The sequence below is a fragment of the Podarcis melisellensis genome (assembly GCF_964234715.1).
Source record: "Podarcis melisellensis genome assembly, chromosome: 6".
Lineage (NCBI taxonomy): Eukaryota > Metazoa > Chordata > Lepidosauria > Squamata > Lacertidae > Podarcis > Podarcis melisellensis.
In genome coordinates this window covers 1,007,310-1,032,354 of record NC_138538.1, presented here as the reverse complement: position 1 = coordinate 1,032,354, position 25,045 = coordinate 1,007,310, and the positions used below count along the sequence as shown (strand labels likewise).

The following is a 25,045-nucleotide window of genomic DNA, read 5'->3' as shown; positions in this document are numbered from 1 at the left end:
AAGCCCTCCGCTCCTGGTTTTCATCCCTGCTCCTAATTCTTCTACCACCTTGGCCTGGCCAAGCTGTGTGATCCACCTGAGCGTGGAATGGGTCGTTTTATGGGGGGTGCTGGCTTTGGTCCCCGGGGTCAGCAACGGAGGCAGGTGTGCCCAGACGAGGGCAGCCCAGAGGAAAAGGGAACGGGCACTACAGGCCAGGGAAAGGATGAGCTCTTGTGCTGCCCCACCAGGCAGCCCAGCTGGGGCTTCTCCCAGAACCCAGAGCAGGAGGACTATTTTGGGCCAATGCTGGCTGCTCCCTCAGCAGAACCGGCCCAGCTGGCCAGGTAGGTCACTGGGAGCCAGCCCCACCCTGAAAGGCATTTAATGCTCCTCTGCGTGGCTCAGATCAGGATATTCCAGGCTGGATATTCCCCAGAGCACCATGGAGGCAGGAGTCCTCTGGCTCCTAACAGGACTCCTCTTGCTCCAGGGTTGCGCTGCTGCTGCTGCTGCCGCCCAGTCCCCAGATTACGGAGAGGAGAGGACAGGTGAGAGCTTGACTTGAGGAGTCGGGTCCCCCTGGGGGGAGGGGGCTGAACCATCCCCTCTTGGCTTCTGAGGAGGAGCCTCCTTCCCCATAGAGTAGGTCCAGCACCGGAGGGAGATGTTTTCATTTAGAGAGAAGGGGAGCAGGAGGCATAGGAGAGCAAGAAGCAACATGATAGACATTTATAAGATTCCTCCTTCCACGGAGGAAGTGGAGAGAGGTCTTTCTCCCTCTCTCACAGAACTTGTGGACGGGTGACGATGTTTCTATTTTACTTACTATATGCATCTTTCCCCCACACAGACACCTCTTTCCCCCTTTTCTTCCTAATGTCTCAACAAATGAAACTGATCTGTAAAAATGTTACATGGGGGGGAAATATGAGAGAGACATTGCAAACACTTTTGTAAATCAAGAAAATCTTTAATAAAATAAATAAATAACTAAAAAATAGAACTTGTGGATGTCCAACGAAGCTGCCTGTTGGAAGTTCCAGGATGGATGAAAGAAAGGAATTGTTTGTGCAGTGCAGAGTTAAACTTTGGAACTCCCTTCTGCAGGAAGGAAGCAGCCACCAACAGAGATGGCTTCAGAAGAGGGTCAAACAAATCACAGAGGAGAAGAGGGCAATGGATAGCTCTGGAGGCAACAAGGCTTCTGCATCCCAGTTGCTGCAAAACTGCCAGGGGAGGGCTCCTGTGTTCGAATACTGATTGCATGTTTCCCTTTGGGGCACCTAGATGAGGCCCCTTTTGGCATAATCCAGCAGGCTCTCCTTGTGTTCTTAAGGTGGGGGTTTGGGGAGGGGGCTGGAGTCACAGCAGCTGGAGCAGCCCATGGAGCAGAGCAGAACCAGCCTGTTTTCCCCCCTGGGGAAGGACTTGCTCCTTGGCTCCCCACCAGCTGGGCCTGCAATGCTAGGTGGGTCCCCTGCTCCAGGCCACCATGGGGTGGCTGAGCCAGAGAGGCCCCACCAAGACCAGGAAAGCAAGGTGGGGGGAGAGGGAGGGGGGTGGTTGAGAGGGATATTCTTCAGGACGCACCTTAATAATAATTAAGCCCATTGCCCAGCCCTTCTCGGCTAGCTTTTATAAGCCAGGATGGCCAAGGATCAAGGAAACAGGTGTTTAGTTTCACTCGTCCAAGCAGCCTGTCCACATCCTCGGAGGTAACAGATTGGAATTGATCCCACGCAACTTGACTAGACAGGACTCTAGCACTCTCCCACCCCGGCCCTGCAACAATCTGAGTGACTTTATCTGCAAAAAAATACTTAGCAAAATCATTGCAGGAAATCATGTGGCCCGTACTGGGCCCCAATGGAGCAGATGGTTCCTCTAAATTGCGAACCACCTGAAAGAGTCTCCTGCTGCTGTTTTCTGCAGATGCAGATGGATGGGGGGAGCCCTGCTATTAGGCAGAGTGAGGAGGCTGCCTCAGGTGGCAGGTGCTGGTGGAGAAGGTCAGGGAGTGGTGGCAAGAAGGCACTGAAGGGCAGGGCTGGCATATGCCACCCACAGCAATACAGTGGTACCTGGGGTTACAAACCTGATTCATTCCAGAGGTCCATTCTTAACCTGAAGCACGCTTTCGCTAATGGGGCCTCCTGCTGCTGCCGTGCTGCCGGCACACGATTTCCGTTCTCATCCTGGGGCAAAGTTCTCAACCCGAGGTACTACTTCCGGGGTAGCAGAGTTGCAACCTGAACTGTTTGTACCCCAAAGTGTTTGGGGTACTGCTGGAAACTGCAGGAGGGGAGAGGGTTCTTGAACTAACCAGAACTCAGGAGATCTGGTTAGCTCATGCAAGAACAAGATGCTGGACTAGAGGGGGCACTGGCCTGATCCTTCAGGCTATGTCTATCTAGTCCAGAGCTTCCCAAACTGTGCGTCATGACACATTAGTGTGTTGGCTGCAGTCGTAGGTGTGTCACACAAATGCTCCCCATGCTTCTCCTGGGGCCGGAAAGGGGTTAGTTTAACCTCCACTTTGCTGGAAAAACTGAATTACTGCGTCATGAAATGATGTGTGTCTAAAAAGTGTGTCACGAACATGAAAAGTTTGGGAAGCGCTGATCTTTTTCCCCCCCAATTTTTTTTATTGGTTTTCACAAATTCAAAACAAACAAACAAATATACATACATACATCCTGTTTAAATCTTGGTAACATTATTGAGTGACTTCCTCAAATCCCCTTGGTTGAATTTCATTATATGTCATTTTAACAGTTTTCCAAAATCGGTTTTCTCAAAAAATTAACTTGGTCACTTAACATCTTTCATTCTTTCTAAATTGACTTTAAACATCTTAAATCTTATCTACCTATTTAAATCCTAAGCCTATCTATTGTTTGCAAGCTTTTCCAATTAAGTTCTCTTAACATATTTAACCAAGTAGTCTTTAAATTTCATCCATTCTTCCTGGTACTCCTCCTCCTTCTGGTCACGGACTCTTCCAGTCAGCTCGGCCAGCTCCGAAAAATCCATCATCTTCATCTGCCAATCTTCCACTGTTGGTACTTCCTGTGTTTTCCAATTCTTCGCTAACGGGAAACTCTGATCTTGTCCAGTCTCCTGCAGTGCAGGAAACAGGTTTCTGTATGTGGAACTGGGAGAGGCAGCCATCTTCTCCTTTGTCTCGGGCGACAAAATATCTTGGGCTGGCCCTGAATTTGGGATTATTGGACAAATGGTCCTCTGCCCCCTTGCACCTTCCCTGGGGGGGGGGGTTGCCCACCCTCAAAATGCAGAGCCCAGGACTGACTGGCAAGGAGAGGGCCTGGATCGTGCTCACACCCAGCCTCTTGGGTCCTTTCTCCCCATCTCTCTTGCTTGCAGGGAAGGATGGATTCTGCCCCGCCTCCCCCAATGGGCTGTATGACCCCCCCTGCAAGGTGGACTGCGAAGCGGACAGCGAGTGCCCCGGGGGGAAGAAGTGCTGTGAATTTGCCTGCAAATACGTTTGCCTGCCTGCCAGCCGAGGTACCTGTGCTTTGCCAGCCACTGATGACGTGTTTCATTTACCTGCAAGATCGCCTTGCCCAGATGCACACCTTGGGCTGCTTGGATTGGTGGAACTGGCACCATTATGAGTGCCACATTGTACCCGCTCTGCACTTGTAAGAACTTGGGATTTTGGTGTGGCAGTGCCAAACTTTGAAGCTCCCTGCCTGTTGATATCAAGCAGATGCATCTAGTATACCCTTTCTGGAAGCTGCTAAAAGCATTTTTGTTACGCAGGCAGCTGTTGACAAAGTTCATGCAAGTTTTAATCTGTTTCTAGTCTAATGACATTTTAACTTTGTGAATGTCTTAAATTATTGCTGCTGATTCTTCTAATGGTTTCCTTCCAGATTCTTTCCACTTGGAGCTTTGTTGGTTTGTTTACAAACAAGCGGTGTATAGATTTTATGAAATAACAAATAAATAAAATCTCATGGGGAGGGTCTTCAGCTCGAAGTTGGTGGGTGCAAATGTACCCCAGATGACATGAGCAAATCTACCCATGTTTTCTGTAGGCCTTTTGTTCCTGGGCCAGGGAGAGAAATGGGGTTGAATTTAAGCTGGGGGTGGTTCCTGAGCCCCAGAAACAGTTCTGGAACAAAGCGCCCTCCCTTGGAACATGACCAAGTGCCAAGAAGTTGTGTGTGCTTCTGAGCATGGGCAGAGTGCCTTCCCTGCTGAACAGCCATAGTCAGATCCCGAATTGTGGGCTTGGGGAAGAGATTGCAGCGGGCCTGTGGTTCAGTCACTGTCCTATTAAGAACAGAGAGAGGGGCTGTGCAGTCAGCCCATTGGACCATGAGACCTTGCCAACCTCAAGAAGGGGCACTGGGTGGTACCGAGAGACAAGGCAGTGCTGCGCAGGCTGCGGGCGACCGGCGATACTGCAGTGCTCCACTGTAGCCGAGGTGCTGTGATTCCCACATTGCATGGGGTTGGACTAAATAATAATAATAATAATAATAATAATAATAATAATAATAATAATTTATTATTTATACCACGCCCATCTGGCTGAGTTTCCCCAGCCACTCTGGGCAGCTTCCAGCAAAGTATACAGTAGTCTCTTAAACATTAAAAGCCTCCCTAAACAGGGCTGCCTTCAGATGTCTTCTAAAAGTCTGGTAGTTGTTCTTCTCTTTGACATCTGGTGGAAGGGCGTTCTACAGGGCAGGCGCCACCCCCGAGAAGGCCCTCTGCCTGGTTCCCTGTAACTTGGCTTCTTGCAGCGAGGGAACCGCCAGAAGGCCCTTGGAGCTGGACCTCAGTGTCCAGGTAGAACGATGGGGGTGGAGACGCTCCTTCAGGTATACAGGACCAAGGCCATTTAGGGCTTTAAAGGTCAGCACCAACACTTTGAATTGACCCTCTCTTGCTCATTCTCTGTTTTTTCATCTGCTCCCAGAGAAGTCTGGCAGCTGCCCACCACCGCTGCTGAAGAAGCTCCAGGCGCCTTTGGTGTGCGACTCTTCCTGCACGGACGACGCCAGCTGTCCCGGGCCGCAGAAGTGCTGTGACTCAGGCTGCGGGAGCCAAGTGTGCAGGATGCCCATTGAAGGTAATGAGGAAACCGGCCCTGACCTGGGGCAGGACGGAGAAAAGAAAGTCCTTCTTCATCCAGTGCATAGTTAAACTATGGAACTCCCTTCCACCGGAGGCAGTGAGGACCAACCACCTGAATGGCTTTAACAAAGTACCATATTTTTCGCTCCATAAGACACACCTGACCATAAGACGCACCTAGTTTTTAGAGGAGGAAAACAAGAAAATAAATATTCTGAACGAAACAGTGGATGTATGATTTTTGTGGTTCATGCTATGGCCACAGACATGATATGTGATTTGACGGTGAGTTTGGGGTAGCCCAATGCAAAAATCCTGAGAATCCATGTGGATCTGTGCTTTGTAACCACGTTTTTGCACCACGAAACAGTGGATGCGTGATTTTTTTGGTGCAGGCTATAGCCGTGGACATGCTATGTGATCCGATGGTGAATTTGGCTCCAGGGACCATGCATTCGCTCCATAAGATGCACAGATATTTCCCCTTCCTTTTTAGGAGGGGAAAAGTGTGTCTTATGGAGCAAAAAATACGGTAATGGAGGAGAGGGGCATCAGTAGCTACGAGCCAGGAAGGCTTGGCTTTGCCTCCACAGTCAGAGGAAGCCATGCATCTGAGTACCAGTTGCTGGAAGCTACAAGAAGGGAGAGGATTTTTGGACTACGTGGGCCATTGGTCTGATCCAGTAGGCTCTTCTTACACTCTTATTCGGGGCAGGACCAATTTTATTCATGCAGTGCAGTTAAACTATGGAACTCTCTCCCACAGGAAGCGGAAAGGACCTCCAACCTGGATGTCTTTACAAGAGGATTAGATAGGCATCTGGTTGCATCTGGTTGGCCACAGGATGCTGGACCAAATGGGCCACTGGCCTGATCCAGCACCCTGCTTTATTTTGCTTGCACCCTGTTGACTCAATGTCTCTGGCAGTTGTTGTTTCTGCCACAGGGTATGGCCCTTGAAGGCTATCAGTGGCCATCTAGGATGGCTCAGCTCTGCCTACAGGGTTGTTGTTGTTGAGTCGTTTAGTTGTGTCCGCCTCTCCCTGACCCCCTGGACCAGAGCACGCCAGGCTCTCCTGTCTTCCACTGCCTCCTGCAGTTTGGTCAAACTCATGCTGGTAGCTTCGAGAACACTGTCCCACCATCTCGTCCTCTGTCGTCCCCTTCACCTTGTGCCCTCCATCTTTCCCAACATCAGGGTCTTCTCCAGGGAGTCTTCTCTTCTCATGAGGTGGCCAAAGTACTGGAGCCTCAGCTTCAGGATCTGTCCTTCCAGTGAGCACTCAGGGCTGATTTCTTTCAGAATGGAGAGGTTTGATCTTCTTGCAGTCCATGGGACTCTCCAGAGTCTCCTCCAGCACCAGAATTCAAAAGCATCCATTCTTCAGTGATCAGCCTTCTTGATGGTCCAGCTCTCACTTCCATACATCACTGCTGGGAAAACCATACATGGTAGGAGGCAGCAAGGCTGGAAACTGGCCAGTCTCTAAAACATAGGCGCTTCCCCTGCTGTGCCCCGGGGGAAGAGATGCAATGTGTGCCCATTGCCAGGGCATCAGGTCTCTCTCCTGAAGGCTGCATCAGCTCCAGACTCAGCTGCTCCTGTCAGGTGGGGGCGTGATCATTTCATGTGCATGTGCCAGGCTGAAGGCCCCCACAGGGCTCTGTGCAACTGTGGCACATCTGGCTGGCCACAGGGAGAACAGGAGGCTGGACTAGGTGGGCTCCCTTTGGCCTGATCCAGCAGCCGGGCTCTTCTGATCTTCTGGTGGAACCTCCAGGTCCAGGGGTAGTCTATCTCAATTCCTAGGTTCTCTGAGGCATTTGGCCACCAAGACCACATAACACCGGTCCTAAAAGACCTACATTAGCTCTGGCTGGCCGCCTCAGCACCTCGCTAATCCCCGAACTCGCGGCGCAGACCCGCCCACAGCAGAAGAGCCGGCTGCGGTGCTCCAACCGACGGGCGAGCTCTTCCCTGGACTTCAACTCTCAGACCCCGGACTCTCAGCCTGGCACCCCTGAGAGCCTGGCACCCGGGTGCCCTGCACCCCTGGAGCCTATAGTTAAGACTGCCCTGGGTGGAAGGAAACCTGTGGGAGAAAATTCCCTTTTGGGGGTTCAAGTACAGAGGCTCACCCCAAATCCCCAACTAGCCAGACGTGATTCAGACGGAATCCATAAGTGTCTGCGAGAGCATTTCCATTAGGGCACGCCCTTTACAGGAAAGAAACGTGCTGTCTTATTCTCCTGCCAATCCCCTTCTGCCACCCCAGCTCCTCAAAGTCTCTTGTCCAGCCACAGCCCTGGCAAAAACTTTGGGCTCATGCACAATCCGTTCCTTCCTGAAACTCCATCTGCCCAGTGCCAAGAAGACTCGCCCCCTCTCTCACTCTCTGCCTCTCTGTGTCTCTTAGAGAAGCCTGGGAAATGCCCCCTGGTGCAACGGAAGACGCCCTCGGGAGGAGGAGAGCCGTGGAACGACACCTGCGCCCACGACTGGCAGTGCAAGGGGGACCAGAAGTGCTGCTTCTCGGGCTTCTCCATGGAATGCACCAACGTCCCCCAAGCTGCCAAGGCAGGAGGGGGCAGGCCAGGTGAGGAAGCTGCCAGGGGCGGGGGTGGCACCATGGGAGGATGGGCACCCCTGGAAAGCGAAGCTCAGGAGGCTCATAGAGTAGGAAGGGATCCCAAGGCTCTGCAATGCAGGAAATGCAGCTAAAATCCCTGCTTTTTGACCTCTCTTGCTCCAGCTGCCTGTTTGGGCTGAGGGACTTGACTAAGCTGCCCTGGGGATCCATCACGCGAAGCCCCCATTGGCCTAGGAAGAGCGTAACGGGTGGGCTTTGGGGCAGGGGTCTTGGCACGCTTCTCCAGCAGCCGGGACATCCCTCCCTCAAACAGTCTGGTGGGTTTGATAAGAGAGGGAGGGTCTCAGGACTCTTCCCTGACAAGAGTGAAAGGATGGGGAGGGGAGACCAGCAGCTCTTCTTCTGGTGGAGCCGGCTGCTTCCTTTTAGCTGAGGCACCCCGGGGGAAGACACGGGGTGCAGGGGTTTACAGTGTCTGACCAGGACCTGGGAAAGGGCAGGGTTCGAATCCCCCACTCAGCTAGGATGAAGCTCACAGGGTGTGACATTCATTGCCCCTCGGCCTAACCTACCTCGCAAGGTTGTGGTGCAGATTGAGGGAGAATGTGAGAACCATTCAGACCACCTTGAGCTCCTTGGAGGAGAAGGTGGGACAGAAATGCAATAAACAAACAAACAAACAAGAGGAAGGGGCAGTGGCTGCCCCACAGCTCCAAAGGCCCATGGGGGTGTCAGCCTCTGTGCTTTTTGTGGGGAGTCCTGGTAGGGTGAAGGACAGCACACACACAGCCCTGACCACTCAGCTTTCTCTTCTAGGGTCCCCTACCTCCAGCACCTCTTAAAGGAAGACTCCAAGGACTGTTGGGTCTGGCCGTGGACTTGAAGACTTTCTGTCTGGAACACAGCATTGGGGGGGGGGGCTTCTACAGGAAATAGTTCCAGGAGGGTCCCCAAGAAACCAGTGCAGCCATTTGGGGTGCATTATCTTCCAGATGGGGAGCTGCCCTCTCCCACCGCCCTCTGGCCTCCTGTGGTACTGCTTCTGGCGTGCCCTTTCCCTTCCCAGACTGTCCAGCTAGGCTTGCTTTAACCAGGAGCAAAACCAGACTTTGTTTCACCCAAGTCAAAAACCCAGTTTGGCACACACTCCCATGCACAATTGCATAGACACACACACACAACACACACACAGGCTGGGAGCCTCATTGGCGTTCCTCTGGAGCAGGGGTCAACAAACTTTTTCAGAAGGGGGCCGGTCCACTGTCACTCAGACCTTGTGAGGGGCCAGACTATTTTTTGGGGGGGCGATGTACGAATTCCTTTCCCCCACAAATAACCCAGAGATGCATTTTAAATAAAAGGGCACATTCTACTCATGTAAAAAACAAGCTGATTCCCGAACAATCTGCGGGCCGGAATTAGAAGGCGATTGGGCCAGATCCGGCTCCCAGGCCTTAGTTTGCCTACCCATGCTCTGGAGGCTTCACCTGGGGCAAAATACCCAGCTAGCACCACCCGTACTTTAAGCAAGAGCTCAGTGCAGCTGCAGAGTTGCAAGATCTCAGCCAGAGAGGGATGGCTCGCACCTCCCTTCCACAGGCAAAGACTAAATCTCACCCTGGAGGGGGAAGGTGGAGTTCATCCTGTCCACAGAGATGGAGGCCTCCGCAGTCCATTAGCAGGGGGGCTCAGAGCAAGCCCCCCTCTCCAGGCGTGCAAAGGAAGACCCAGTAAACAATCCTAAAATGCTTCTGGCTCCCTTTGACCAGCGACCCCCTGAAACCAGGTGCCTCTTGGGCATATGAGAATCTGTATGAATGTTTGGCTCTGTATGTGTTTGGGGAATTAATAAAAAGAACCCGCCTGTGCCATTGTAGGGTTGCTATTGTTGTTGACTGTTTGTGAACCCCCATTTGCATACAGAACCATTGAATCGGGAGGGACCCCACGAGTCATCTAGTCCAACCCCCTGCAATGCAGGACTCACAGCTAAAGGACCCCTGACAAATGGCCATCCGGCCTCTGCTTACAAACCTCCAAGGAAGCAGAGTCTACGATCTCCTGAGGTCATCCATTCCCCTGTCCGACCGCTCTTACTGTCAGAAAGTTCTTCCTAAAGTGTAGCCAGAATCTGCTCTCTTGTGAGACCTGCAGGATGCTCCCCCAGCAGAGTATATTTCACCCTCCATCCCTTGAAATCTCCCTGCCATTTCTCCAAAGCCTGGCACAAGCGCTGCATCTGCCAGGAGATAACAGCCCCCCTATAGCACCCTGGTTCCTTGTGAGCAAACTGATATTGTGTAGCACAGCAGCCAAGAGGCTAAGGAGCCCTGCCCCAGGACGGGGCCCCTTGTTCCACTTCAAACTGCCCTAGACAGGACTGTTTGGACAAGACTCACACTCCAAGCCCTGAATTATCTCAGCAATTCCTCCAAAGTTGAACAGTGCAGAGGATTTCCCAGATAACATAAGTGATGTGCCTGGAACACTCAGAAACACACAGCCCTTGGCTGGATTTCACATGGCCCCAGGAGCTATCCGACTCACACTTCTTTCCTAACCAGCTTCAAAGATTAAAAGGGAGTGGGAGGTAGGAGGGAAAAGACCTGTCGGAGCCTCCCCTACTACTGAGCTATTCCTTCTCCTCCGGTCGAGTCCTTCGGAATCGCCTCCAACAATAATTAACGACCTGAGCCTCTGATAAGCACGTTCCCATTATGCAGAGAATCAAAGCAGCAGAAGTGATGAGATTTATGAGCTACATGGCCAAAGAGTTTTATTGCTAAGCTACGCAGACAGAAAAGAAAGACATCCTCTCTCTGTGAGAGCAGAGAGCAACTGAACAACAAAGGAGCAGGAAACCAGTAACGTCACATCCGTCTTCCGTGAGACTTCCAACAGTCTGGAATGTGTGGAATGCAAAGCAGAGTCTTGTGACTCCAAAGCACTGCACAGTGACAAACAGAAACTCACCAGACCTTGGCCCCAACTCCCAACTTCTTCCTGCCTTCACAAACTGAAAGATTCACAAATCGAATGCCTGGTCAGGCATGACTCTTGCCCCCCTGCCCATATCATGGCAGGTTCCCCATCATACACACAGTTTTTTTTTTATTTTAAGTGTAAAGCAGCTCTGGGAATTGTGGGAAGGGGGTCCATTGGAGGCATTGGGGGGAACCAGGTGATCAGCAGCTTTGGGGGGAACCAGGTGATCTAAAACATGTGTTTTAGAGCATAATTAAAGATAGAATGAACAAGCCTATAGAAGAACAAGCTTGGTGGAGCAGAACCAGCATGGCTTCTCCAAAGGTAAGTCCTTCCAGTTGAACCAGTTTCCCCAGAGACCAGCAGGCCATCCCGTTTACACACTGTTATACATTCACAGCAGACCAGTAACCTCTCCTTTGTCTCCCCAGTAACTTGATGGCGGAGACCAAGGTTCATGGGAAACTCATATCATTTTTATTGGGTGAGCCTAGGGTTTCAGGCCACTGTACAGTCTTCTACTCCCAAGGAAGCCAGAGAGAAGTCGGCTGCGGTGCCTGTTCAAGGTGAGGAGTCTCACGGAGGGGCTCATCCACTCTGCTGTCCAAGTTACCCTAGGACAGAAGAGAAAGCGTCAGAAGAGCCTGGCAGCAGGATCAGACCAGTGACCCATCTAGTTCAGCTTGCTGTTCTCAAAGCAGTCAGATGTCCCCAAGAACCTCTGGATAGGCTGCCTCTGGAGGCCCCAGAAGAACATAAGAGCTCCTAGATCAGGCCAGTGGCCCTTCTAGTCCAGCATCTTCTCCTCAGAGTAGCCAAACCAGATGCCCATTTTGGTGAGCCCAGAGCAGGACCTGAGCACAACAGCAGCCCCTTCCCCACTTGTGGTCTCCAGCAACTGGTATCAGACACGAGCTTTATCTAATTCGCCGTGCTTCCCAGGCCACCTGGTGCTCATCGTCACCATTAGCTCGTCTCCCCAGCTTTCATTTAAAGAATTTAAATAAAACAACAAGCCGCTGGCCCTTGCGGAAGCCAAGAGAGGGGGCAAAGTGTGCAGCTGCTATACCATCTAACTCAGCGGTTCCTAAACTGGGCTCCACGGAGCGCTTGGTGCCCCGTGAAGCATCTCCAAGGGCTCCACAAAGAGACCGGAAATAAAAATAAATAAATATGTGCCTTTGGCATCAGGGAGGCAACTGTGCTCCATAAAAAAACCTCTCTCCTGAGAAGTGCTCCACGACTCAGAACCTTTGGGAACCGCTGATCTAATCATTTGGAGGAGAATAATCTCACTTCCACCTTCCATCCTCCTTACCCAACGAGAGGAGTTGCCTCTCCCTTCTAACACATCAAGCTCCTGGCCTAGCTCCCTTCCTGCCCCAGCTCTTCTGGGGGCCTTGCTGTGAGTGATGGGCTTGGCACCCGCTGGCTTCTCTTACCTTTAATGGCTTTCATGCATTGGTGGCCACAGCCATTGCTGCAACACTTCTCCCCAGCTGAGCAAGAGGCATCACCCTGACAGAATTCCGCACAGGCCCCACCTCCAGTGGGCCGGGGACACCGTCCAGGATGCACTGGAAGAGAAAAAGGTGACCCCCATACTGGGATGCTCTACTGGGGATTTGGTTTTCAACGGGTAGCAAGCGGTGGAATGAAAATGGAAACTCCACACAGCACTTTGAAAGAATGCTGTATCTTGATATAGAATAAAAAGGCAAGGTTGTCATCACGCAGCACTTTGCTCGGCTGCCAACAGGTAATGCTGTGAACTTCAGTGTGATAACTTCTGAGAGCTGCTGGGCCATGACAGCAGTGCTGGCAAGCGAGATGGGAGGGGCTGGAGGAAAGAGATGCAGCTGGGCCAACAGCGCAAGCAGGACCTGCCAGAATGCTTCTAAGGATAGGGCAGTGGGGCCTAAGGGAAGTATGGGGGGTCTAGTGAGCTCTAGACAGGTAATGGTGAGGTGTCACGGCGCAAGGTGTAAGGTTTGGTGAAATATCAGGGGAGGGCAGTTGGGTAAGAGGATGGGGGGCTGGGTAGGGGCAAGTTGGTAAGTGAAGTGAACAGGGGTGCAACCCCTGGGCCATCATCCATGGGGTGGAAATGAGAAATTGGACTTTGGAAGATAAAAATCTAAAGGTATGGAATACTGTATGCGTGATCGAGCTAATAAAGAGGGCAGACAAGGGATAATCTTTGTGGGGAAATGGAATGTTTCTATAATTTATTGGTGTGATAAGGTACGATAAAATTGTAGAGTTAGAGGGGACACCAAAGGTCATCTAATCCAAAAATGAGCAATGCAGGAACCGCAAGAAGATTGAGTGGTATGGGGGTGGGGCCTCGACGCAAGTGGTTGTGGACAGAAATACAAGCCTGGCCTGCATTTTGCTCAGGGGGCTCTGTTCCCCGGTGGGCTGGGTTCTATCCTGATTCGAAGAATGCCCACTGGGGCCTGTCTTCTCCTGTAACCCTGGCTCTCATTTAAAACAGGAGTGGGGGGCCTCCAGGTACCTCGGCCTCCCCATTTTTCCTGCGAGGCCATCATGGCCAAGTCGCGCCCCCCTGTCCTGCCCTTGATGCCAAATCTAACGGGAGGTGCAGAGCAGGTGAAAGCAGACCTTTCCCAGCTGGTTGCCGTGGACGTGCTGCATGATTGACAAGAGGCCCCAATCTGCCTGATGTCACTATGACAGTGGGATGATTGAGCAGGCGGTTTATTCCACCCACATGTCACCGTTGGCCCTTGGGATCATGGAGAGAGGAATACCTGGCCCATGTGGCCAAAGGGTTCTCAGACCTTTCTTTGAAAAGGAACTTTCTAGACCATGGAGAACCTGTGATAGGAGGCCAAATACGCCACTGCTATACCAGCCAATCATTTGGCGAGAAACAAACCTCCCGCCTTCCATCACCCATGGCCAATGAGAAGAGTCCCTGCTCCCTTCCAACAGGCCAACCTCCCGCCTTCCATCACCCATGGCCAATGAGAAGAGTCCCTGCTCCCTTCCAACAGGCCAAGCTCCTGGGTCGGAGTGTCTTCCTGCTACTGCTCTCCTGGAGAGAGCGATGGGCTTGGCAGCTGCTGGCTTCTCTCACCTTCAACGACTCTTTTGCATGCAAATCCACAGCCTGTAGCACAACACTTGCTCCCAGGGCCGCAAGACTCATCACTCTGACAGGAGATTGCACATGTGCCAGGGCCTTTAATCGGAGGACACTGTCCAGGATGCACTGCAGGAGAGAAAGATGACTCCCACACCACAATGCTGTGGAAGTTTTCTTTTCCACAAGCAATGAAGCCCGTGAGCTGAGAGTCTATCCCCCGGAATACAGATCTCAGGCCAGGACAAGCACAAGCCTCTGTGAGAATCCAGGGCAGCCCCACTCAGCCCCCCAGCCCAAGACCTCGTCGGGGTTCAGTATCTAGAGAGAGAGGACCCCTGACAGTCATGTCCAGTCGTGAACGACTCTGGAGTTGTGGCGCTCATCTCGCTTTACTGGCCGAGGGAGCCGACATTTGTCCGCAGACATTTTTTCCGGGTCACTTGCACTTTATCTACTTGCACTTTGACGTGCTTTTGAACTGCTAGGTTGGCAGGAGCAGGGACCGAGCAACGGGAGCTCACCCCGTCGTGAGGATTCGAACCGCTGACCTTCTGATCGGCAAGTCCTAGGCTCAGTGGTTTAGACCACAGTGCCACCCACGTCCCCCAGTTCAGTATCTACTGGAAGGCTAATGCTGTGAGCCCTTCCACCTTCTCCTCAACCAGCTCCTATGGGAAGATGAAACCATCTATCCCAAAGACACCAACACAGTCCTCAGTGGCCAGCCTAAGAGATGTGCTGGCACCCCTAAAATGTCAAACAGCTCTGACCACCAAAAAGTTCTCCCTAATATTGAGTCAGAATCTCCTTTCTGGCCATTTGAATCCATTGCTTCAGCTCCCCACCTCTGGAGCAGCATCAAACAAACTTGCTCCATCCTCTATGAGACAGCCCTTTGGATTTCAGAAGATGGCTATCAGGTCAACTGTGGGGCTTCTCTTCCCCAGGCTAAACATACCCAGGGGCTGGAAACCAAGCCTTGTGAGAAACAGGTGAGGGAGCTGGGTAGTCTTTGCCTGGAGAAGAGAAGACTGAGGGGTGACATGTGGACCATCGTCAAATAACTGGAGGGCCATCACATGGATGTTGAAGGAAGCTGGTTTGCTGCTGCTGCTCCAGATTCAAATGTCAAGAAAGGGGATTCTCACTCCTTACGGGGTCCTCGATGCGGGATCACATTCACCTGGTGCTTTCCCAGCTGCACTGGCTCCTGGTGGAGTACAGGGTCAGGTTTAAGGTGCTGGTTTTGACCTTTAAAGCCCTACACGGCCTAGGACCCTCGTACCTACGAGACCACCTCTCCTGGTATGTCCCACGGACGACCTTATGGTCTTCAAACAAAAACATCTTGGAGGTCCCAGGCCACAGGGAGGTTAGGCTGGCCTCAACCAGAGCCAGAGCTTTTTCAGCTGTGGCCCCTATCTGGTAGAACGCTCTGTCACAAGAGATATGGGCGCTGCCTGTACGCTGCTCTTTGGGGCTGGGGGGGAAGATTTTTTTTATTGATTTCCCTGTCTAAAAACCTGGTGCGCCCTATGGTCCGGTGCACCCTATGGTGCGAAAAATACGGGTAATTATTATCATTATCATTATTATTATTAGGAAGAGCTTTCTGATGGTAAGAGTTATTCAACAATGGGACAGACATCCCCTAAGAAGGGTGGAGACAGGTTGGAGCAGGTTCAGAGGAAGGCTGTGCAGAGGGTCAACACCGCCAGAGGAGGAGGAAGCCTGGCTGGCCTGGGATTCTGCCCTTACCGTTTTGTCCAGCTGCAGACGGCAGCTCAACACAGATGGTGAGGAGGCCCATGAGGAAGAAGACGAGGAAGAGCCTGGCTTTCATGGTGCTGTTCCTGATGCAGCTAGCAGAAGAGTCTGGGTGCTGTGGCTGATCTGGGCCAAGATTTAAACCCTTGGTTAGAGAGAGAGGTGAGCACAGCCCTTGGTTGGGCAAGAGGAAACTTCAGCAACAAAGGTGACAGTTGGCTTTCATCACTGGGATGGCATAAGAGTTACACTTGTGCAACAGAACTGCTTCCCCCTATGTGTGCACCCCACGCCCTCCCCAAATATGCCCAGAGGTGTGCAGGATGCAATTCTCAGAGTAGGAGTAAGTGAGCATCTCCTCCTGCAAGGATAAAGAGTTTTCCCTAAAACCCGATGTTAAGGTAATAAGCCTGCAAGGATAAATGAGTCACCTCTCCTTCATTGCACCCAAAGGCCACTTGCTTAGCTCTGTCCCTTTGTAGGTGAGTGGCCTCCAGAGTGGGTTGCAACAGCTCTACCTCTTCTCCAAAGGTAAGTCCTTCCAGTTGAACCAGTTTCCCCAGAGACCAGCAGGCCATCTCGTTTACACACTGCTATACATTCACAGCAGACCAGTAACCTCTCCTTTGTCTCCCCAGTAACTTGATGGCGGAGACCAAGGTTCATGGGGAACTCATATCATTTTTATTGGGTGAGCCTAGGGTTTCAGGCCACTGTACAGTCTTCTGCTCCCAAGGAAGCCAGAGAGAAGTCGGCTGCGGTGCCTGTTCAAGGTGAGGAGTCTCACGGAGGGGCTCATCCACTCTGGAGTCCAAGTTACCCTAGGACAGAAGAGAAAGCATCAGAAGAGCCTGGCAGCAGGATCAGACCATCTAGCATAGCATGCTGTTCTCAAAGCAGTCAGATGTTCCCAAGAACCTCTGGACAGGCTGCCTCTGGAGGCCCCAGAAGAACATAAGAGCCCCTAGATCAGGCCAGTGGCCCATCTAGTCCAGCATCCTTTGTCTAACCCTCTTCCAAAGCCATCCAAGTTAGTGGCCATCATTACTTCTTCTGGGAATGAATGCCGTAGTTTAACAATGCAGGTCACTCATCCCAGATGCCTGTTGGTTGCTAACCAGCCATGGAAACCATCAATTCAGCCGAGGGCCTTCTGGCAGTTCCTTCATTGCAAGAAGCAAAGTTACAGGGTACCAGGCAGAGGGCCTTCTCGATGGTGGCGCCTGCGCTGTGGAACGCCCTCCCACCAGATGCCAAGGAAACAAACAACTATCTGACGTTTAGAAGACATCTGAAGGCAGCCCTGTTTAGGGAAGCTTTTAATATTTGATGGATTATTGTATTTTAATATTTTGCTGGAAGCTGCCCAGAGTGGCTGGGGAAACCCAGCCAGATGGGTGGGGTATAAATAAATTATTATTATTATTATTATTATTATTATTATTATTATTATTATTATTCAGCATGTTTCTTTTAAATGCCTAACTGGGGTGGGGAAAAAGGGGAGACTGCAAAACAAGCCCAGACCCTTAGATGGGCCTTGTCACCCATGCAGATGCTGACCTTCAGAGGACCAGGAGTCATGCAGGAATTCATGGGGTCTGAACTGGTAGTGGAGGATCAGGAACTAGACCTTGGTTTGATGAAGATATTGACCCAATGTGTGGCAGCTCTTGTAGGACCAGAATAATATGCACGTATTCACATAGCAAATAAAGCATCTTCTGATTAAATATAGGGGAAATCAAGGAGGAACGCAAGACTATGAGGACACAGATCCGCAAGATTAATACATAATAGTGGCAAAAGCAGTTAGGAATTTGCGACAAAAGCAGAAGTTGAGCTTAGCACACAGAGAATGCTTGAGCAAGATTCGTAAATGCAAAGTTGACACACACAGACTTTTCGGTAAGGGCACTCTGATGAATGTCTAAATAAGTAGCCTACACAATGTACTGTGTTAGAAGAACAAATTTGTTCCGCTGCTCTCTTCCTCTCTGGTTCTACCCAGTCAACATGAGGGAGGGGCATCATTAGGGGGGCTGCAGGTGTCCCACCCCTATGGCCAAGATTACAGGCACAATGTATGTGAAGAGGTTTGGATCTTCTTGTTGCCACATCCCACCCTCAGCCAATCAGCACACGACACACCCCATGATGTCACCCCTCCCTCACCCCTCCCTCCCTGCAGTCATGCCTTAACTAATAATAATAATAATAATGTTGTTGTTTAGTCGTTTAGTCATGTCCGCCTCTTCGTGCCCCCCTGGACCAGAGCACACCAGGCCCTCCTGTCTTCCACTGCCTCCCGCAGTTTGGTCAAACTCATGCTGGTAGCTTCGAGAACACTGTCCCACCATCTCATCCTCCGTCGTCCCCTTCTCCTTGTGCCCTCCATCCTTCCCAACATCAGGGTCTTTTCCAGGGAGTCTTCTCTTCTCATGAGGTGGCCAAAGTATTGGAGCCTCAGCTTCAGGAAATCAGGGCTGATTTCCTTCAGGATAGAGAGGTTGGATCTTCTTGCAGTCCATGGGACTCTCAAGAGTCTCCTCCAGCACCAGAATTCAACAGCATAGATTCTTTGGCAATCGGCCCTCTTTATGGTCCAGCTTTCACTTCCATACATCACTACTGGGAAAACCATAGCTTTAACTATACGGACCTTTGTTGGCAAGGTGATGTCTTTGATTTTTAAGATGCTGCCTCTCCCAAGAAGCAGGCATCTTTTAATTTCATGGCTGCTGTCACCTTCTGCAGTGATCATGGAGCCCAAGAAAGTAAAATCTCTCACTGCCTACATTTCCCCCCCTTCTATTTGCCAGGAGGTGATGGGCCCAGTGGCCATGATCTTAGGTTTTTTTACGTTGAGCTTCAGACCATATTTTGCGCTCTCCTCTTTCACCCTCATTAAAAGGTTCTTTAATTCCTCCTCACTTTCTGCCATCAAGGTTGTGTCATCTGCATATCTGAGGTTGTTGATATTTCTTCCGGCAATCTTAATTCTGGCTTGGGATTCATCCAGCCCAGCCTTTCGCATGATGAATTCTGCATATAAGTTAAATAAGCAGGGAGACAATATACAGCCTTGTTGTAATCCTTTCCCGATTTTGAACCAATCAGTTGTTCCATATCCAGTTCTAACTATAGCTTCTTGTCCCACATAGAGATTTCTCAGGAGACATATGAGGTGATCAGGCACTCCCATTTCTTTCCCATGAACAATATGCCTGTTGCCTTTGTCCATGGAGTTTTCTTGGCAGGGATACTGGAGTGGCTTGCCGGTTCCTCCTCCAGGTGGATCACGTTTGGTCAAAACTCTCCACTATGACCTGTTCATCTTGGGTTCCCTGCTCAGCATAGTTCATAGCTTCTCTGAGTTATTCAAGCCCCTTCGCCATGGCAAGGCAGTGATCCATGAAGGGGAATAATAATAATAATAAACTTTTATTTATATCCTGCCCTCCCCGGCCGAGTCTGGGATCAGGGTAGCTAACATCAAATATATAACGTTGGTATAAAATCAAACAATAATTAAATGACCTCCTAAAAACAGGTCAGGATCAAATTAAAATCTAATTAGATGGCTTTCCGCAGGATTAGGGTTGCGAACAGTAAATGTTCATCAGGCCCAACTGTTTCCGCTGATCTAATATGGGCCTGTGAGAATGCTGGGAGGCCTCTTTCATACTAGTTCTTATACAAAAAGAAAATTCCAATGGCTTCAGCTGGAAAAGCTGGAACGATGCACTAATTCAGCTGGACAATGATGGTTTGACTCTGCCAACAAACCATCCAGATTATTGCCAATTTAGCTAAAAGACATTCAGCAAATATACTGATAAAACAGCAACGTCTGAATCTGAAACTGCAAGACAATTTCTACATTCATCACAACATCCAGCTGTCACAGAGACAGAGCAAATATTTGCAAATACATCCATGCAAAAAGTAAGAATTTGCAACTCCTTAAGGCACCGGTATAAGCAGAGGAAGATAAGAAGAGGAAGCGAAAGATACAATCACCAACCTGAAAAACAATATGGAAGGATTTATGGTTCATTTTTTAACACTCTACTCTGCAACAATGACAGCACAATACACCGCAATGATAAACCATTCACTGCAACTGAAAGGCCTTCTGGATACATAGTTAGAGGCAAGTGTATCGGTAATTCTAGGCCCAAATAATAACCCACATAAAACACAATCTGACTGATGAATTGCATAACTAAATCAAGATGCAAACAGGATGCTAGAAGTTAAAATAAAACAATTCCAAGATGCTTACTTACTAAACAGGTTTTTCTAAAAATAATATTAATAATCCGTCTTGACATTTGAATAGTACGTAAGGTTCTTAGCCTGGGTCAACAGTGTGATGCAGCAGCAAAACAAACTAATGATATTCTGGGCTGCATCAACAGATGAACAGAAGTAATTGTGCTGCTCTACTCCGCTTTGGTCAGACCACCTGGAGTCCAGTGTCAAGTTCTGGACAGTTGGGTATGGAGAAGAGGAGACTGAGAGGAGATATGACACCCATCTTCAAATATCTCAAGGGCTGTCACATGGAGAATGGAGCAAGCTTGTTTGGGGCTGAAAGAAAACTCATGCAGCAAATGAGGAAAACAAAGGTTTTTATTTTGCTAGCCAGCCAAACAGGCACAGAGGAATAAATTCCAAAGTCTGGCCCCTTGCATCGGGCGGGACTTCTTAATATACATAATTGTTACATCTTAAGCTACTACATTGGGGAATGCAGGTGGTGCTGTGGTCTACACCACAGAGCCTAAGGCTTGCTGATAGGAAGGTCGGCGGTTCGAAGCTCCCATTGCTCGGTCCCTGCTCCTGCCCACCTAGCAGTTCGGAAGCATGTCAGTGCAAGTAGATAAATAGGTACCGCTCCAGCGGGAAGGTAAACGGCATTTCCGTGTGCTGCTCTGGTTTGCCAGAAGCAGCTTAGTCATGCTGGCCACATGACCCTGTCAAATGCCAGCTCCCTCGGCCTATAGAGCGAGATGAACGCCACAACCCCAGAGTCATCTGCAACTGGACCTAACGGTCAGGGGTACCTTTACCTTTAAGGCACTACGTATTCATAGACTGACCCAATCACAAGTTACAGTGATGGACCAGAGCACACCAGGCACTCCTGTCTTCCACTGCCTCCCCCAGTTTTGTCAAACTCATGCTGGTAGCTTCGAGAACACTGTCCAACCATCTCGTCCTCTTTCGTCCCCTTCTCCTTGTGCCCTCCATCTTTCCCAACATCAGGGTCTTTTCCAGGGAGTCTTCTCTTCTCATGAGGTGGCCAAAGTCTTGGAGCCTCAGCTTCAGGATCTGTCCATCCAGTGACCACTCAGGGCTGATTTCCTTCAGAATGGAGAGTATTGCTCTTCTGCCCAGATCCCGGTTGGCCACTTTGAGAAGAGGATGCTGGACTGGACGGCCATTGGCTAGATCCAGCAGGTGCTTCTTAAATTCTTTTTGATTGGCTGTCATGGGGAAATTATCTGGACCAGGAGCCAGCTGGACCCACACACTCAAATCTGCTTTGCTTCTGTCCCAGCCCAACCCAGGAGAGGAGGCGGAGAGGGAGGTGGGAGGAGTATATATGGCTGCCGATCTCAGCCCTGAGCACCATTCAGAGCTGCCTCCCAGCATGAGGTCCTACTTCTTCTTTGCGATGGGTCCCTCGCTCATCCTCTGGGCTCTGCTTCCAACTGTGCCTGCCCAGTGTGAGTGGGCAGCTCTGCTATGTGTGTTTGGGGGTTGCTTGGAGGGGTAAAGGGCTTACTTGGGGTCCCTTCCCACTCAACAATTTTAAGAACTGGGAATGCCTGGCATTGGGGAGTCTGTTTAGGGTGGGTGATATTGAGAAAGGTGTCCCGGGGGAGAGGAAGCCCTGCTGGAAGATATCTGGCTGACTGGACTGGCAACGTCAATGGTTTTTGAGGACCCCCTTAAAAAAAACCACACAGATGGGGACATCAGAGAAGCTTCCAGCCCCTCTGCTAAGGTTCCTTAAACTAAGGTCTCATCCAGACTACATTTGTGCTGTGCTTCTGGGCACAGGACCATGTTTTAAAGTGCCAGGTCCAAGCCCTTCTTTCCCCACCCACCCACCTAACCCTGGAACTTTTCTTTCAAAAACCCGCTCTTTACCGCTGTATCGAGCAAACAGCAATCCACGGGAAACCCAAATTGCTGTTTGTTACAATTCAGCATTAAAGAGCGGGTTTTAAGCAAGGAAAGCAGCTCAAGAGGGGTGAAGCATTCAGACACTGACTCTTATAATACAGACCTGTGCCTATAAAGTGTGGGGCAAAGTGTGGGTGCACCCTAAGAGAAATTTGGGGAAAGGGGTTGGGAAGCAGGAATAGGTATTTGTGTAGGAGGGTTGTGGGCAGAATCTTGAGCTGAATGTGTATTCACTAAGTAGTACCTTAGAAGCATAGAATTGTGGGGCTTGGAGGCACCCCCAAGGGTCTAGTCCCACCCCCTGCAATGCAGAAATCTCCAACATATGCCCCCCACCCCTGTTTAAAGACCTCTAAGCAAGGGGAGTCAGCCACCTTACTGAGGTTTATTTGTGCTAGATCTAGGCCATGTCAGAGCACATATTGCATAAATCTATGCTGTTCTTCCCCGGATATGTTTTCCTGATCCCACCCCCCAAACAAAGGAAAGGGAGTCAGAACTTCTGAGAGGCAGAACTCAGGTTTATTCAGCTGAATAAAAGAGAAAGAAACAGACTCCTGACTTGGAAGTCTGTGAAAGTACAGAAAGAAATCACAGTATTTTATACCTCAGAGCACATTCATTCCAGAGATACAGTGTTGTTTACAACATACCTAATCAGGCACCTGGTCAAATGATGCCCCACCTTCAAGTCTTCTCCTGCCTTCCGGTCCTGTCCCAGATCCAGCCCTACCCAAGTGTCTTGTTTTTCCGGGGACAGGCCCAGAATTACAAAGACCATCCCAGATTCGGATTTGTTCCTGGAATGTTCCTTATTTCCCCCTCCTGCACCAAACATGGGGATGAAGATGAGACGCCGAGGCCCCGCCCTGCCAAGTCAAGGAAATGTCTACCGTGAGGCACATCAGAACAAAGCTTATATAGCGTACTTCTACACAGCACACAAGTAGTCATGAAACATAAAAACATCCTTCTATATCCATCGAGAAAGGTTGCAGGTCAGGGGATGTCAACATACATAGCTCCGTCCTGGTATCAACTTCCTTGGGGTTGATTTGGTCTCAACTATTGACATTCCAATCCCATATTTTACTTCCCTGTTCGCAAAACATGTCAAAGAGCTTCCAGGAGAGGCGCTGGATTAACACCCCAGTGCTAACTCAAAGCAGACATAGCAAAACATTCTGGCTGACCATTTGCACCACTTCCAAGCTCAGACAGGAGATGTGCAATACAGCCTAGGAGGGAGGCAGAAGAGTCACAAAATGCAGGGAATCATTCATGGATGCATTCTCTCCCAATGTTAAATGCAATTGATACTGGGACAGTTAGGACTGTCTGGAGCTCATCCTACACTCAAATAGGACCCTGGTAGAGACACATGCCCAGTTGGCATGTTCTCTCCCTCCCGCTCCTTCATTCAGGAGCTTCGTTAGCTTTCTTCAGCCCGAACATCACAGCGACCGATGCCAACAGACACCGGCACACTGAGGAGCACACGGCTGCCTGTGCCCCAGCTGAGCAGTTTTACTGAACCCGGACTCAGTTAAAGTGCTCCCCGCCCCCCAGCTATATGGTGCTCTGATGCTCTTCCTGCTCATGTAGAAGCCAGATAAGCATCGAGGCTCCCTCTGCTGGGGGCCAGGAGGCCTTCTGAGGCATCAGAGCTGTTCAGCTGGGGGGCAGGAGGTCTCTTCCACCCACCAGCTAAGCAGTTCAGCAAAGCCTTGATGCTCCTCGGCTTGGGCTGGGCCATGAATCTCAGAAGAAGCAGCCGAGATAAATTCTAGAACTGCAGAGTTGGAATGGGCCACAAGGATGATGGAGTCCAACCCCTTGCAGCCCAAGAATATTTTGCCCAACATGGGTCGCATGCTCTACCGACTGAGCTATCCCCATCTCTCTGCTGATATGTCATGATGATGAAAAGAAAAGTATCGCCCAGCTAACTCATCAGAAGGTGAGCTGTTGTGCTGATCATAGTGGAAATTTGCTCAGCTATTCCCCCAATTGGACTTTCAAGATGAGACATGAATCTGAAACTCCTAAGGCAAAGTTCACTGAAAGCCCTGCCCACAAGCAGTGGGAGAGTCCTCTAAACTTGATAGGGGTTGAAAGACGTTAGAAGTGCTTTTTGGTTTAAAAGTAGATGTGCTGGTTCAGGGGGGAGGTTACCATGGGGCGAGGTCCAGGACCTGAGTTGAGGGTCGGCAGACAGTCCTCCTCGGGCGAAGTGGGGTCCACAGCGGGAAGCCGGGCAAGGACAGGAACTCTGGGGGAAACAGGACTGGGTGCGGGCCGAAACAGCTCATCAACGACGTTGCTCCCGCAACATGGGACCGGGCTGACTGGCCTTTATCTTCTCTGAGGCCAGGGGCGGTCCCGGCCCACAGGAGACCCGCCTCTCCTGGCCTTAAGGCGAGCACTCCTCCTGGGAGAAACCAGTTCCCTTCGCCTCTCTGCCCTGAGCCTCTGCAGTTCAGGAGTGGCTGAAGGGTTACTGGGCCCAGGGGGAGACTCACCTGTAGGCACTGAGTCCTCAACCACCTCCGGAGCCAGAGTGAATTCACCTGGTGCCTGCTCCTGAGGATCCGGCACAGGTGCAGGCGCTTCAGATTCAAGGCCCTGCCCCGGCTCAGCCAGCCCTGGAGGCGGGGACTCCTGTGCAGGCTGGGATTCCTCCGGTTCAGCCTCTGAATCGGATTCCCAGGCCATCACAGTAGAGAGCAAGGGGAAGGAATCCCCAAGGCAGAACAGAGCAAGACTATGACTTCCCCTTATCAGGACACTAGATGTCTGTTGGTGCAGCTTAGAATAGCATTCCCTTCCCCCCTCCTGCAAGATGATTCCATCAGATTAGAGAACGGGGCCCAAATGTATTTGAGTAGGGACCAATGCCAGGTTCTGCACTTCGGCAAGAAGAAACAGATGCACGAATATAAGATGGGGGACACCTGGCTTGCAAGCAGTACATGTGAAAAGGATGCAGTGGTCTTGGTGGACTACAAGCTTAGCATGAGTCCACAGTGTGACACAGCAGCAAAAAAAGCCAATGCTATTCTAGGCCAGTGTTTCCCAACCTTGGGCCTCCAGCTGTTTTTGAACTACAATTCCCATCATCCCTGACCACTGGTCTTGCTAGCTAGGGATGATGGGAGTTGTAGTCCAAAAACAGCTGGAGGCCCAAGGTTGGGAAACACTGTTCTAGGCTACATCAATAGAAGTATAGTGTCCAGATCAAGGGAAGTAAAAGTACCACTCCATTCTACCAAGTTGATGAGAAGCCTTACAGAAA

The 25,045-nt window shown here is 50.6% G+C and overlaps 2 protein-coding genes across 3 annotated transcripts in view; one reads left to right on the top strand and one right to left on the bottom strand.

Annotated features, from left to right (window-relative positions):
• The first annotated feature begins 408 nt into the window (after positions 1-408).
• LOC309373118 (whey acidic protein-like) overlaps positions 409-25,045 on the top strand; it is a 90,677-nt gene continuing 66,040 nt past the window's right edge. For both annotated transcript variants that reach the window (XM_081917354.1, XM_081917353.1), the window contains exons 1-5: positions 409-530; positions 3,367-3,510; positions 4,937-5,089; positions 7,512-7,691; positions 8,502-9,142. In XM_081917354.1, the coding sequence (XP_081773480.1) occupies positions 425-530; positions 3,367-3,510; positions 4,937-5,089; positions 7,512-7,691; positions 8,502-8,527 (609 nt within the window). In that variant the 5' untranslated portion in view covers positions 409-424 and the 3' untranslated portion in view covers positions 8,528-9,142. The remainder of the gene's footprint in view (positions 531-3,366; positions 3,511-4,936; positions 5,090-7,511; positions 7,692-8,501; positions 9,143-25,045) is intronic.
• Positions 11,125-15,675, bottom strand: LOC309373161 (nigwaprin-b-like). Its single transcript, XM_081917405.1, has 4 exons — positions 15,541-15,675; positions 13,774-13,908; positions 12,113-12,247; positions 11,125-11,284 (listed from the first exon to the last, which is right to left on the bottom strand). The coding sequence occupies exons 1-4, from the start codon at positions 15,623-15,625 to the stop codon at positions 11,280-11,282; spliced, it is 360 nt and encodes a 119-aa protein (XP_081773531.1). The 5' UTR covers positions 15,626-15,675; the 3' UTR covers positions 11,125-11,279.